Raw genomic sequence first — 14,999 nt, 5'->3', positions numbered from 1 at the left:
AGGAACAACTGAGTACAAAAAATATGCTAGATGGGTATGGGGCTAAGAAGCACTGGTGCGAGAGACATTACAAGTTCACATGGGACAACCCTACTCGGTCCCTAAAAAAGCCACCTTTACAGCTTGGAGAGCTGATTTAGATGGGCTGCCAACATTCATGTGTTTAGCTCGTCGAAGTATTATTGTTCCATACACTGGTTGCCGTCTCTGATTCTCTATGGGTTGCATGAGGAAACCGCAGAGCATTAATTCACCTCTTGTGTGACAACTCGTAATTAATTAACATCGGGTTAGTCTTAATCTCGTTTAAGCTCAGTCATTATCATAATCTCGTTTAAATTAGACGGTCATTAGACGTGGGAATTATTAGACATTTGGACTTTTGACTTAGTTCAATTAGAAGTATCCCGATGACGTAGACTATTAGCTATCTAGATGTATGCTGAGTCTTAAAAATAACTTTAAATCAAATCAAAAGTTTGAAGAAATAAGTCAACTTACCAAAAATTGAAGTTCCTGAAGATATAAGTGAAGAAAATGAAGAAGATGATGATGATGATGCCAAAACTTTAATTATTATTGAAAGATGATTATTTCTTTAAAAATTGGTATCCGAGCCAAGGTTATAGTTAATACAGAGTTTTTCCTCTACAAAAACTCAATTTATAGCCATTATCGTTTCGAAAGGATATCTAAGTCTACTAAGGTTTAAGATAGTTAGTCCGAGAGTTATATTATTTTCCTAAAATTAGACCTAACCTGATCAACTATGTCCCGATTTTTGTAAAATAATATAACGCTCGGAATAAATATCCTAAATTGTGTATATACGTGATAGTTTGGATTATATTTACAACATACTGTAGATGTGGTGGGTACGCCGATGGTACACCCTATACATAAACATTGAAGGTATGTTAGAAATAGACACCCAAATTGTCTGTGTGTGCACTAGATAAAGATCACCTAAATTGTATAGATACGTGAATGGTTTGTGTTATATGGACGACATACTGTAGATGTGGTGGGTATGCCGATGGTACACCCTATACATAAACATTGAAGGTATGTCAGAAATAGAAGCCAAAATCGTATGTGTGTACACTAAACAAAGATCTCTTTAAAAACTCATGTGTTGCGTACAGTCTTGTTCGTTGGACTCGAACTCTCATCCATTAGACTTATATGGATACTTTGACTATCCTTTTAGACTTGTCATGTCGGACGAAGTTAGCTCTAATGATGTCGTTCCTAGTACTCCTCCAGTCCCTTTTATGGCAAATTCCTTTCCTCGGGTCCCTCACTCTTCTGAAGAGGAATTATTTGAGGTGTCGGACAACGAATCTCGCCCCATATATCTGGTGTTAACATCAGGTGAATCTGGAAATGGGACATATCTAATCATGTTCAACCGACTCTGTCACCGGTAGCTCCATATCAGAGGAGGACGGACTACCGAGGGAGCTCGTCTTCCCTGTGCTTCTCGAGATCCTTATGCTCCTGGTCTTTCCACACCGGTTCAGGACAACCGCGTGTTTGGTCCTTCATTCTTCTAGGCGATCCGTATGTTGCGGGTTCCTCTAGAGTGCCTGTTTATAACCCCGATGTTGCTAATAGGAGGGCCAGTTGCTGCATCAGCAACTGATAGGTCGGAATATGCTCTTTGACAAATGTCAAGGATGAATAATTCTCTCATCCGTACAAGAGAGGCTATTGACAATCAAGCTCAAGCGTTGACAGGAGCTTATCACCATGCCTCTGAGGCTATGACTGTTGCTAGAGAGGGGAAGGAGACTATTGAAACTTTGATCTGGATACTATCAGTCTTGGTGGTTTTAGGCGTGGCTTTGCTAATCGTCGTTCTTATCAAGATGTAACTATAGTAGTTATGTATTGTAAGTTTAGGACTTATAACAACTCATACTTTCGTACTTTGAATTGTAGTCTATCTTTGTGGATGTAGTTCCCACATGTCTTTGGATCGTATCACTATGACTTTGTAGTCTATCTTTGTGGATGTAGTTCCCACATGTCTTTGGATCGTATCACTATGACTTTGTAGTCTATCTTTGTGGATGTAGTTACCACATGTTTTTGAACAGTACTCGTCAGACTATGTAACTTTTCTAACATCAATGAAATACGATCGTCTTTGTGGCTTACATATTTGTTCAAACTAAGTCATATGCTCATTTAACTCTAGAAATATGATGTTCCATATTTCTTGTCTTGTCTTGCGCATGAGTTCGTACAAATCGACAAATTTTGACTTGCGTTTGTACTCTCATCCGTCTTGCAAAGCTACTTCCTATATAACTTTTCATGGAAATCTCACAATGACATTTTTGTTCATGTCATTGACTTATGGCTACTAAGACACGAAACAAAATCCAAAAAAAAAAAGACTTCAGTCTAGAAAACTGCTCAAAAGAGAGTTACTCGATCAACTCCTAGACCTAATGAAACTGAACAGGAAGAACCTATGATCCAAAAAGGACCGGAAGTTGTTGCAGTCAATGTGAATACTGGCCCTAGATCTACCCTAATTATCGGAGGGGAAAATAATATGGTGACATTTGTGACACAACAGCTATTCGCCACTATGCCTACTTTAGTCGCTCAGATCACGGCGAGCATGAACACCAACAATAATCAACATGCTGACAATAGCCATAATGTTGAGAATACTGTTGCACAAGTGATTCCTCGAGTTCATCTGCAGGGGAGTGACTTTAGGACCTTCACTTATTGCAAGCCAAAGGAGTTCCATGGCACCGAATGTCCTGTCGGTCTAATCAACTGGCTGGAAAGCATAGAGGCAGTGCTTCCTATCAGTTGTTGTGCCGAAGAGCACCAAGTGGAATATGTCGCTACTCAATTTCAAAAGCATGCTCTGTCATGGTGGAACGAGCAGATTAGGACTCGTAGCCGAGAGCCGACTAACAGCATACCTTGGTAGAACTTTAAAAGGATGTTAATGGAAAAGTACTGTCCTCGGGAGGAAGTACAAAGAATGGAAGGCGAATTTTGGAATCATAATATGGACGGGCTAGACAACGAGAAATACACTACTCATTTTCATGAGTTGGCAAGACTAGTTCCTCGTATGGTTTATACAAAGGAGAAATTGGTTGAAACATACTGTTATGTCTTGTCACCTAAGATCCGAAGGTTCGTAACCACTTTTAATCCTTTGACTCTTCAAGCGGCAGTTAGTGCAACCAACTAGATGGTGATAGACGTGAAAAGAAGCACTGGTTCTTCTGTTGGAACGTTTTCATAGGTTGCCTAGAGTTCACGCCGATATTGGTTGTTATGAGAAGGTTGTTAGAATATCCCTCCAGAATGACGAAACCCTAATAGTGCAAGGAGACAAGTCAGGAAAGAAATTTATCCTAGTATCGGCAATAAAAGCGAATAGATACTTACAAAAAGAATACCCTGTGTCTTGGCAATAGTAGTTGAAAGGAAACCAGAGGGTAAAGGTATTCAAGATATTCCAGTAGTTAAAGATTTTCCGGCGATATTTTCCGAAAATTTGACGAGACCTCCACCTCACAGACCTGTCGAGTTTAGGATAGACTTAGTCCCTGAAGCTGCACCCGTGGCCAAGGCACCCTATCTCCTTGCGCCGTCAGAAATGCAAGAATTGTCCGAACAACTTCGAGAGTTGTTAGCAAAAGGATAAATTTGTCCAAGTTCATCATCCTGGGGAGCTCCTATCCTATTTGTCAAGAAGAAAGACGGCTCTATGCGCATGTGAATTGACTATGGAGAATTGAACAAGTTGACTGTCAAGAATTGATACACTTTACCTCGTATTGACGACTTGTTCGACCAACTGGAAGGTGCATCACACTTTTCCAAAATCGATCTCAGAAGACTAAGGAATTTATTTTGCAGGATGCCCAGGTAAAGGCATTCCAGACATTAAAGGACAGACTATGTAATGCTTTTATTCTAGCATTACCAAATGGCATGGAAAACGTTCTGATGTGCTGTATTCACGAATCACAGGAGTCTTCAGCATATCTTCTATCAGAAAATGCTGAATACGAAACAACGACGATGGGTAGAATTACTCAGTGACTGTGACTGTGAACTTAAATATTATCCCGGTGAAGCCAGTGTTGTTGCTGACGCGCTAAGTCAAAAAAAAATGAATAATAGAATTTCACTATCTTTCATAACAAGAGCAAGTTCTTATCTTGCATTTGAGTACGGCTTACCATCCACAGACTGACGGACAAAGTTAACGTACCAATTAGACGTTGGAAGACATGCTTCGGGCATGTGTCATTGACTTCAAGGGTAGTTGGGATACCTTTTTGCCGTTAGCTAAATTTTTGTATAATAACAGCTATCACACTAGCATCAAATGTGCTCCTTATGAGACATTGTATAGGTGAAAATGTAGATCGCCTGTCTGTTGGCTTGATGCTGGAGAACGTCGTTTGTACAAATATGGACTAGTTCAGAAAACTACTCAACGAATTGTTGAAATTATGGAATGGCTGAAGGCGGCTCAAGATCGCCAAAAGAGCTATGCAGATCGTAGAAAGAAACCACTTGAGTTTCAAGTGGGAGATAAAGTCATGTTGAAAGTGTCACCTTGGAAGGGCACTGCCCGTTTTGGCGTGCGAGGGAAACTTAGTCCTCAATATAGCGGACCATTTGAAATTATTCGAAGGATTGGTTCCGTGGTATATAAGCTCGATTTCCCCAAGAGCTAGAACATGTTCATTACACATTTCATGTATCGAATCTTAAGAAATGTTTAACTAATGAAACATTGGTTGTACCTGTGGAAGAGTTGCAAGTGAATGACTCTCTTCAATTCGTTGAGGAACCTGTTGAAATTGTAGATCATCAGCTCAAACAACTTAGACGTAGTCGTATCAAGTTGGTCAAGGTTCGTTGGAACTCGAAACATGGATCTGACTCGACTTGGGAACGTGAGGACTATATGAAGGATAAGTATACTCATCTTTTTACTGAGCAACAATTAATTTCGGGACGAAATCCTCAAAAGTCGGGGATGCTGTGATAACTCGTAATTAATTAACACCGGGTTAGTCTTAATCTCGTTTAAGCTCAGTCATTATCATAATCTCGTCTAAATTAGACGGTCGTTAGACGTGGGAATTATTAGACATTTTGACTTTTGACTTAGTTCAATTAGAAGTATCCCGATGACGTAGACTATTAGCTATCTAGATGTATGTCGAGTCTTAAAAATAACTTTAAATAAATATATAAAAGTTATGTCTTGTACAAAATAATTAGACTGTCTAGACTTAATATTATAAAGTTCACTTTGACGAAACTTTATTGACTTGTCTTAATTTAAATAAAACGAGGGAAAATACCTTTACTTTAAATTATAAAGTTTTAGTCATACGGTATTTATCGTAAGCATTTTACAGAATAAAGGGTACAAAATATCTCAAAAATAGCCACTTGGGTCGGTCTTAGACTATGTGGAGGGAAAAGAGACACTAAACATTTTCCCCCTTTTCTTCCTTTTATTGGTCGATCACACCCACAAGAAAACACACACACAAAACACTCTTGACACTAAATTCTGTCTTGGCATGGAAATCAGAAGAGAAATTCAAAGGAAATAATCATCTTTCAATAATAAGTAAGGTTTTGGCATCATCATCATCATCTTCTTCATTTTCTTCACTTATATCTTCAAGAACTTCAATATTTGGTAAGTTGACTTATTTCTTCAAACTTTTGATTTGATTTAAATTCAATTAAGAGTTTGTTTCAGTTTTATTAATGGAATTAGAAGCCTTTAAATTAAATGTAAATTTAGGGTTTTGATGATAAATGGAAATTTGGTTTGAAATGGGTCTTGAAATCAAAATGGTTGAATGGGTGAAATGGTTAGCGATATGGGTTGTTCCCAGGTCTATTGAACATGTTTATACTTGTTATAATGAAAGGAATTGAGTTGAAAACGATTTGGTTATTGCAAATGGTCAAACACTGCACTTAAAACCCGTTTTCACGAACAGCAAGAGCACGGCCTTTTACAGAGGCCGTCCTTTTTCAGAGCACGGCCCTTGTGTACGGCCCTTGTTGGGAGCACGGCCTTTGACAAGAGCCGTCCTCATCAGCAAAGGTCGTCCTCCTCCTGGAATTTTTGTAACTTTTCCGTTTGGCTAGCCGTCGACTTCTAATGATCCAAAACTTATTTACTAGTCTTATATCATGATAAAAAGAGTATCAAACTTGTTAAAATACACATTTAAACACTTTGATTTTCCATCCAAATTTAGTGACAAAAGATGAACTTGAGTTATGATATAGACTAACTAGTAAGGTGTATATTATGGACACTTGGTAATGACAATGTCAATGACGTTAGTAATTTGAGTCAAATATATATTGAACATTAAATCACATTCTTGGTCATGGCATTCTAGGGTCTATAGCTAAGTAGTTGTACGTAGGATACTTGTCGTCGTGAGATTTGATCCTTACCATTCGTACTCATATCCTAGGTTTTGGATAGACGTGGACACTAGACTGCTCATTTTCTCGGACTACTCATACTTTTAGCTCTTTGATCGCTAAGGTGAGTTTATGGCGCCCTTTTTCCTTTTTACTTTGGGCCTGAAAAGCATGTACTACTGTATACACGACTACCTTATAAATGATTTTTCTTTGTCTATGCCATGAGATTTGGCTACTTAAATCATTTGTCTTATAATTGCCATGTTGACGGCTGTCTGAAAATGTGTATACATGTCTTATGAAATTTTGTTCTATGTGACTTAGACTTGCCATGTTGTCGGCTGACTAAATGTTTATGTGTTTGACAGACTAAAATGTTCCCCTTATGTAGTTATTACCATTATGAGATCCTAATGGTTGTCTTGTCAGCTTTTGTATCTGACTGTCATAGTTCTGGTCCGCACCCCACTTTAGACGGGAAATCCTATGCGAGGCATATTAGTCATATTGTCGGACTTCGGTCTATACAGTCATTATACATTTGTCGGACTTCGGTCTGTACAGTCATTATATCTTTGTCAGACCTCGGTCTTTACAGTCATTATATCCTTGTCGGACTTCGGTCTGTACAGTCTTGTCTTTTATGACTACATATCATTGTGTGCTCACAATGATGACTGATCTTTTGGTCAAACACACTGTAAACTCACCAACTATTTCGATAGTTGATCCTCTCAAATTTCATGCTTTTCAGGTAACCAACAGTAAGTCTTGGATCATCTTGGCATTATAGGTCCATTCTTTTGACTTTGGAAGTATAATTAGCGTCAGACATTGGAAGACTATTATGTTCTTATTTCTAATTGTACTAGACAATCCAATTATTTATCTTGTATTAAGTGGGCCCTTTTCCATATACGGATGACTTGTATCCGTATTCTGGGGTCCACATTTGAAGGATTGTACTTGTATTAGACTTGTATTTGGTATTAAATGGATGTAATTTCTATTAGCCTATGGTTAGTGATGAGCGTCCATTTTGTGATAAAAAACCCTAAAGAAAGACTTCATTTCTATGCTTAAATGAGTTAATATTCCGGAACTATCGATACTTAATGAATGATATGTTTGTGCAGGTTCCCGGAAGATGCGAGAGAGGGTAAATGACATCAACTGTGCAGGTTCCCGGAAGATGCGAGAGAGGGTAAATGACATCAACTGACTCAAGAAGGAAGTCTATGAAGTTACAAGACACAAGGAAGTGGTTCGGGAGCCAAACGAAGACTCAAGTGCAAGACAGCAGTCACCAGCGCCGCTGGACACATATCCAGCGCCGCTGGTGCTCACCAGCGAACGCTCTCCAGACCACAAGCACCGCTCGAAGCTTCACCAGCGGCCGCTCGAAGCTTCACCAGCGGCCGCTCGAAGTATCACCAGCGCCGCTAGCCCATTAGCCAGCGCCGCTGGTCGGCCCAGATCAGTAACCGACTTAAACACCTATTTAAGTCGAACTAACCCTCAAAACCCGAAGAGAGAGCCGATTCAGCAGCCCTAGCCGCCCAGGAATAACCCTAGATCGAAATTGCAGATTCCAAGAAGGTTTTGGAGCATCTAAACACCTTCCGATCTTCACTTTTGGTCTAGATCTTTCATCTTTATTTACTCTTTGTCTTTGAACTATGTCTTTTATATTCTCAGACTTTGCTATTCCTTTAATAATGCTAGGCTAGTAGGCTGAATACTTGTTTGGATCAATGTGATCATGTAGACGCTTATTGTTTTACTGTGTTTGTTTAGATTCTGTTGGAGTTTGCTTTACTGTTTACCGTAGATCCATGTTTATTAGTAATTCATGTTGCTATTGGTTTTATATCTGAACATATTAGTTTAATTCTGATGATTGTCTATGATCATGTACTAGGACTAATATGCTAGGACAGAAAACAACTAGTCGGTCTATTACTAGAAGTAAAAAGTGATTCACTTGTAACCGAGGGATCCAGAACCATAGTAACTAGGGTGAAATGAACATGAAGCTTAACAATACCAGACGCGATCCTTTGACTTGGAAACGAGCACTGTGATCACCGGAGGGAATTATATCTGGTCATGGCTTAAGAGTCGGGTAATTAAAAGATGAATTAGTAACACAAACTTTAGGTCATAATACTTAAAACAATGAATCTAGCGAGAATTTGTTTTAAAGGGTAGTGTGAGTCTAGCGACAGCACTATACTTAGGTAAAGTGAATCTAACGAGAATCTGAATCGTGATTAAGTTTCCAACAGGCTAACAAACCAGTAGGATAGTATTTGGTCGTACCATGAGATCGGAGATGCCAAACAAGTATTTTAATTTAATTACTGATATTCGTCCTTTCACAACTATTTTCAGAGTAGCCTTTTGTTGCAAAACATTTGGTTATATTTTCTTATTTAATTGCTAAAAATTAGTTTATTAGGAGTTAGTGACAAACCCCCAAACAAACTAGAATTACACGTACTACTAGATTAGGTAACGCAACGCGTCCCTGCGAACGATCCTGTAATTTACCACTAGGCTATACTCAACTGACCGGGTTCGCTGCTCGTTAAAGTGTGTGTTAGTTTAGATAGTTACTTGTACAACATAAATTTTAAAGACTAGGAAATAAATAAAAAACATACACCCATCAGTTAGTACGCAATTATTTGTTAACCCTGTATTTCCGCTACAACGGGGTGTGACATCCTGCACATTTGCTCAAGAAATATGGAACTCCATTTCATATTGGTGTTGCGAGTGCCTAATCTTTACTTTTTTTGGGTGCGGGATATTCTGCAGATACCGTCTTTCCTTTCTGGTTCTAAAAGATGGAAGAAGATTATTCATTCAGTTTTATGTTTGACAATATGGATATTGGTATGGAAGTCAAGGAACGACCATGTGTTTAATGACAAACCCATCTTAGTGGGTTATGTGATGGAGACAACCAAGGTTATGAGTTTTTTATGGGTTAAAAATAGAGCAAAACTCGTATCGCTATCAAGGGATCAATGGAAGAATTTCAGTTTAGCTAGCATTGTTTAATAATATGGTGTCTCTTGTACTGGGTCAATAACTCAATATGTATCTATTTGGGGTTCATGTATAGATACTGTAATCATGACTAGCACTTTGCTAGTGTATAAATGAAATTTTGTTTGCCTTTAAAAAAAAAAAAAGCGGCACAACCTTTAACCTATAACAAATCGAATTTTTTATACGGATAAGAACTTTTTGGAGAGAGTTAGTGCAAATATGAACCTTGCTTGAGAATTTTGTAAAACTATGAAGACCGGTGTCTCAGACACCGGTTTTAACTTTTTAGAGGTAAAGCCGGTGTCTTAGACATCGGTCTTGGTGGGCGTGGCAAATTTCTGAGCAAAGCCGGTGTCTCAGACACCGGTCCTCTGTTTTTACGACTAAAAGCGGTATCTTAGAGACCGGCTCTTGTGTTTTCCTGCCAAAACCGGTGTCTTTGACACCGGTCCTCACACGTGTTGAGCCCCCCTTTTATTCTTACGAGTCTTTCTTTCTTTCTTTCCTTGTCTGCTCACGAGTTCTTTTGAGTTCACAAGCAACCATTATTTGATTTGAAAGAGCATAGTTTTGGATTTTTATGAAGTCATAAGACTACAATATTTGGATTTAAGCCACTCATGACATTTCATGCAAGATTCTCACATATTTCACACTTCATACATACATTTCATGTAGAACTAATATACCACCTTTCACATACTCTTCAAACTTTTCAAATACTCTTTAACACTTTCATATATTCAAAACAACACTCAACAATGGAAGTAAATTTCCAACCAAGATCCGAACCAATAAACAATGAACTATTATGGTTACAAAGCATGCAAAAACATCGTTCGTATGCTATATTCAACAATGTTCCAGGAGTAGACGTGTCGCTTAACGCAAGAAGGGGTGATAGAAAGCTTTTAGATCATGTTAAAAACTTAAATTTTCAAATTAATCCGAATGTTTTTCGGTATATTAGTGATGCTGGTTTTGGGGGCGTATTTAAAACCGGGTTTCACTTCTTGGACCATGCTCTCATCACAACACTTGTTGAAAGATGGCGTCCAGAGACGCACACATTCCACCATCCTGTGGGTGAAGCGACAATAACCTTACAGGATGTTCAAGTTCTGTGAGGTTTACCTATTGACGGACCCGCTGTAACCGGCACGTGGCAATCATTGGAGGCATTGCAGCCGATGTTATACTGTCATGAATGGTTGGGTTTTGTTCCAAATGATAGAGATATCAAAGGTGGTAAAATTAAAATAACCGCTTTAGTACATCAATTGGGGTAACACAACGTCAAACATAGCAGAGTCACTTAACAATGTATTGTGTTCGGCTCGTATGCTGCCCATCAGAGCTTGTATCGAATATACTTATAATTACACAAGGAATATCTTTATCGAGAATTACCAGGATGCTAGTAGTTGGAATTCACCCCTGCCACGTAAAATGTGTCAACTTTTTAAGGTTCGTGAACAACACGCATCCACACACACTTTAGATGCTTTTGATATTGACAAGGGTGTGTACAAAGTTCGAGCAAGGTACCAAAGAAATGCACAAGGGGGAAATGACTTCACTGTCAAGTTTAAGGACAAGACTTGCTCGTGTGGAATTTGGCAAACTCAAAGATTTTCTTGTTCTCATGCAATTGGTGTTTGTGGGCATACTGATACGAATGTAGGTGACATGCTAAGTAGATACTACACAACAAGGACGTGGAGAAGCCAATATCAAGCAACATTTAATCCGCTTCGAGATGTTGCCTATTGGAGAGAGCCAACTTGGATGATTAAGGCAGATTCATCAAACATGGTGAGGCAAAGGGGCAGGAGACAAACAAGACGGATCCGAAATGAGATGGATAATCCCGACAACAGTTCCACCCAATCCAGAAAATGTGGTATTTGTAGTCAACCCGACCATAATAAGAGTAGTGTCCTAATAGAGGATAAGATGTTTGTTTTCTTTCTATGTATTATTAAATAAGATGTATGATAATTATGTTTTAATCTAAATTTAATGTTTTTAATGTATTTTATTTTTATAATTTTATTCTTGATGATGAAACATGAATGCTTAAAAACAATTTATATGTTAACATACAGATTTCTATTCATAATTTTATTCAATCATATCAACTTCTATTCATTTTTGTACAGATTGAAACATGAATGCTTGTTAGATGTTATCTATATGTACACAAGCTCAATATGTTCAGTGATTTTTTTTTCTTGTGAACTCAAAAGAAAGAAAGACTCGTAAGAATAAAAGGGGGTCTCGATACGTGTGAGGACCAGTGTCTAAGACACCGGTTTTGGCAGGCAAACACAAGAGTCGGTCTCTAAGATACCGCTTTTAGTCGTAAAAACAGAGGACCGGTGTTTGAGACACCGACTTTGCTCAGAAATTTGCCACGTCCACCAAGATCGGTGTCTAAGACACCGGCTTTACCTCTAAAAACTTAAAACCGGTGTTTGAGACACCGGTCTTCCTAGTTTTACAAAATTCTCAAGCAAAGTTCGTATTTGCACCAACTCTCTCCAAAAAGTTCTTATCCGTACAAAAAATTCATAACAAATCACAAATGAATATGTGATAGTGATCAAGACAAAGTTGTTGGGGAGTCCATGTTTCTGAAACTCCAAAATCCCTTCACCCTTAAACTTCAAACTAGAATATCTCACCAGCACTGCCCAAATGACTTTTATTTGAAGTGCAAGCTAAGATACCTACCTTCACTCATCAAAATTAAACCAACATTCTATCTCAGTTATTCCTTTCAAATCTCATTTCACACTTATGGATCAACCCACAAGCCTACATGAAAACCCACCACCAACATTGCCGCCACTCGATGACCACTCCACCGTAGACACGTCTAGTCCTTTCCGCTCGGTCAAAGAAGTCGTGGCTATGTTTGGCGAACGCTTTCTAGCAACGAAAATCTACACACCATCCCCAAAACCCTCTTTCACCCTACCAATACAAGAAAGTACCCCAATATGGAAATACACACCAAATTCTAATAAAAATTTATGGAAATCACCCAAAAATGAATTAGACTCTTCTCCTGTGGTCATGAACATCCTCAAAAAACTTGAATTGGAGCTTGAAGAAACCAAGAGACAGTTAAACATGCTCAAGGAAAGAGAGACAGAGACCGAGTTGTCTTTGGCTTCTTTGAATGCTGAACTTCACAAGAACATGTCAAAGATAGCGAAAGCCGAAGCTGAGGTGGCTGGGAAAGCCGCAACAATGAGATCATCCATGACTTTGGCTCAAGTTCTAAGTGGTAGTAATGCTGATGATGATGATGATGATCAGGCTATTGAAAAAGGTAAAGAGAAAAGGTACCTGAATGAAAAGAAAATGTTGAAGAAAAAGCCAGTGATTCCACTGTTGACAGATCTATTTTCAAAGAAGAATGAGAAGGCTGAGAACTCAAAGCTGAGTCCATTGTACGCATCTTCTCTAATGTACTAGAATTAAAAACATGAAGAAAGATTTCATGCGCATGGAAATATATATTCTTAAATCTTGTATGAGTGAACCAATTTTTATATCAACTTAACCGAATTATGCATGAATTCATCATATATGAGTAGTTATTGAGTTAATAAGTTGAACTTATTTAGAGCTAGATACGTTACGTACACCTAATTATATATCCTAGAATATTCTTTACGAGGGAATAAATTTAAAGTTGTTTATTATATTTATTAGAGTCATCGTCGGAGAAAAAATTTATTTAAAAAAATTAGTCCTGACCTAGAGAATAAAAAAATGGATCCTAAAACAATTTTGTTAACGTCGGATTTAGTCAGATTATCAACAATCAGTGTTGAGAAGGCTGAGTTTAGCATAGGTGAAACGTCTATCTTTAACGCATAAACATCGGCCTTTGCAATTTTGGAGTATGTCACGACCAATGAGTTGCGATATATTAAATAACATAAAATAAGTTAAACGAAATCAATGTTTATCTTTTTTACATGACTATTATGATTACTATTACTATATATTAATTCGAAAAGAAAACAACATTTTCATATACAACTATACTATCAACTAGCTTATTACTCGCGTACCACGTAATACGTGAGATTTGTACTTATTTTTACATTAAAAAACTTTTAATATATGAAAACGATTAACATCTAAATAAGTTTTTACGAACTTTTGAACCACAATAATAATATCATGTTCATTGTCATTGAAAATGTTAACAAATAATGTTGTCAACCATAAAACTAAAAAAAAATGCATGAAACACGTATATTCCAAGAAGTGTTTAAAAAAAAGAGTAAATGCGTAGAAACTTCTTTGTCCTATAGAGGAATTTTTCTTCTCAAGCTAACGACCCTGTAACGCTGCCTGCGGTGAGACCCTAATTTCACCATTATGTTAGTTATGAAATATTAAATACATATCATTATTAACATTAAGTTATAATGTTAATAAATAATATAAAAAAATTAGCATTAAGTTATAACTACAAAACTATATATATTTGTAGTACCAAAGATGTTATTTTAATTTATACATACAATCACATCATAAAATAAATTCGTGTAATAATGTAATATTTGTATCAACCCATTCTAAGTGGAAATTTTGTCCAATATTCGTATCATTTACACCATATTAGAAATATAAATATATAAAACTTTGTGTACAGGAAATTATAATATATTATATAAATGATTTTACTTATTTTAAAGTTATATTCATTAAAGACTACGAAATACCATTATCGTACTAAAATAAATGAATAAAGGACTTTATAAAACACATTTATTTGTATAAAACTGTACTAAAATAAATGAATAAAGGACTTTATAAAACACATTTATTTGTATAAAACTATGATTGCCAAATGTCTTATTGACTAATACTTTAGTCAATAATTATGTCATCAAAATAATCTAATTGTGGAGAATAAAAGATAGAATTCAATCAATCGTCCTTACTTTTCCAATTTAGAATTAAAGATTTTGTTTTAATATATATCAAGGTTATATATTTATCCAAAAAAGAAAAACATTTTCTCCAACTTCTCTTTTTGTACTATATAAAAAATTAAAACAACTCAAGATTTACTCTAACAATAGAGTATTTATCTCAAAACTAATGCATAAGTGACGTAGTTTAAAGAAAAGGCTTATGACAACAAAAATGATATTTGTATATATTTTCAATTTACTTATATTTTTTAGGAACAAATTACATACTTCTAAAAAATTAGATTGTACCAAAATTAGAATGGAGACAGTTGCCCACGTTGCACCCTTGTAAAATAGTCCCTTCGAATAAGTTTACATCGAAAGTTTAACCTATATTCAAGAGAGTTTATGCTAAACTAGCTAGAATAATACCTACACAATAGGAGGAGGCGGCGGCTGTGGGGTTGAGGTTATTTCAATTTTCAAAAAAAATTTCAATTTTTAAGACTCCATTTCTTGGGTTCC

The 14,999-nt window shown here is 36.9% G+C and overlaps 2 protein-coding genes across 2 annotated transcripts; both read left to right on the top strand.

The window, feature by feature from the left end:
• The first annotated feature begins 10,977 nt into the window (after positions 1–10,977).
• LOC122601258 lies at positions 10,978–11,517 on the top strand. Its single transcript, XM_043774021.1, has one exon. The coding sequence runs from the start codon at positions 10,978–10,980 to the stop codon at positions 11,515–11,517; it is 540 nt and encodes a 179-aa protein (XP_043629956.1).
• An 808-nt stretch (positions 11,518–12,325) lies between these two features.
• On the top strand, positions 12,326–13,014 carry LOC122601257 (WEB family protein At1g75720-like). Its single transcript, XM_043774020.1, has one exon. The coding sequence runs from the start codon at positions 12,331–12,333 to the stop codon at positions 13,012–13,014; it is 684 nt and encodes a 227-aa protein (XP_043629955.1). The 5' UTR covers positions 12,326–12,330.
• Positions 13,015–14,999: the final 1,985 nt, after the last annotated feature.

The sequence above is a fragment of the Erigeron canadensis genome, chromosome 5, assembly GCF_010389155.1.
Source record: "Erigeron canadensis isolate Cc75 chromosome 5, C_canadensis_v1, whole genome shotgun sequence".
NCBI classification, from domain to species: Eukaryota; Viridiplantae; Streptophyta; class Magnoliopsida; order Asterales; family Asteraceae; genus Erigeron; species Erigeron canadensis.
This window is presented reverse-complemented; position numbering and strand designations above follow the sequence as displayed.

Excerpts from the sequence above, each read along its gene's own strand:
- LOC122601258 (XM_043774021.1), top strand. The coding sequence starts at position 10,978 with ATGTGTCAACTTTTTAAGGTTCGTGAACAACACGCATCCACACACACT.
- LOC122601257 (XM_043774020.1), top strand. The coding sequence starts at position 12,331 with ATGGATCAACCCACAAGCCTACATGAAAACCCACCACCAACATTGCCG.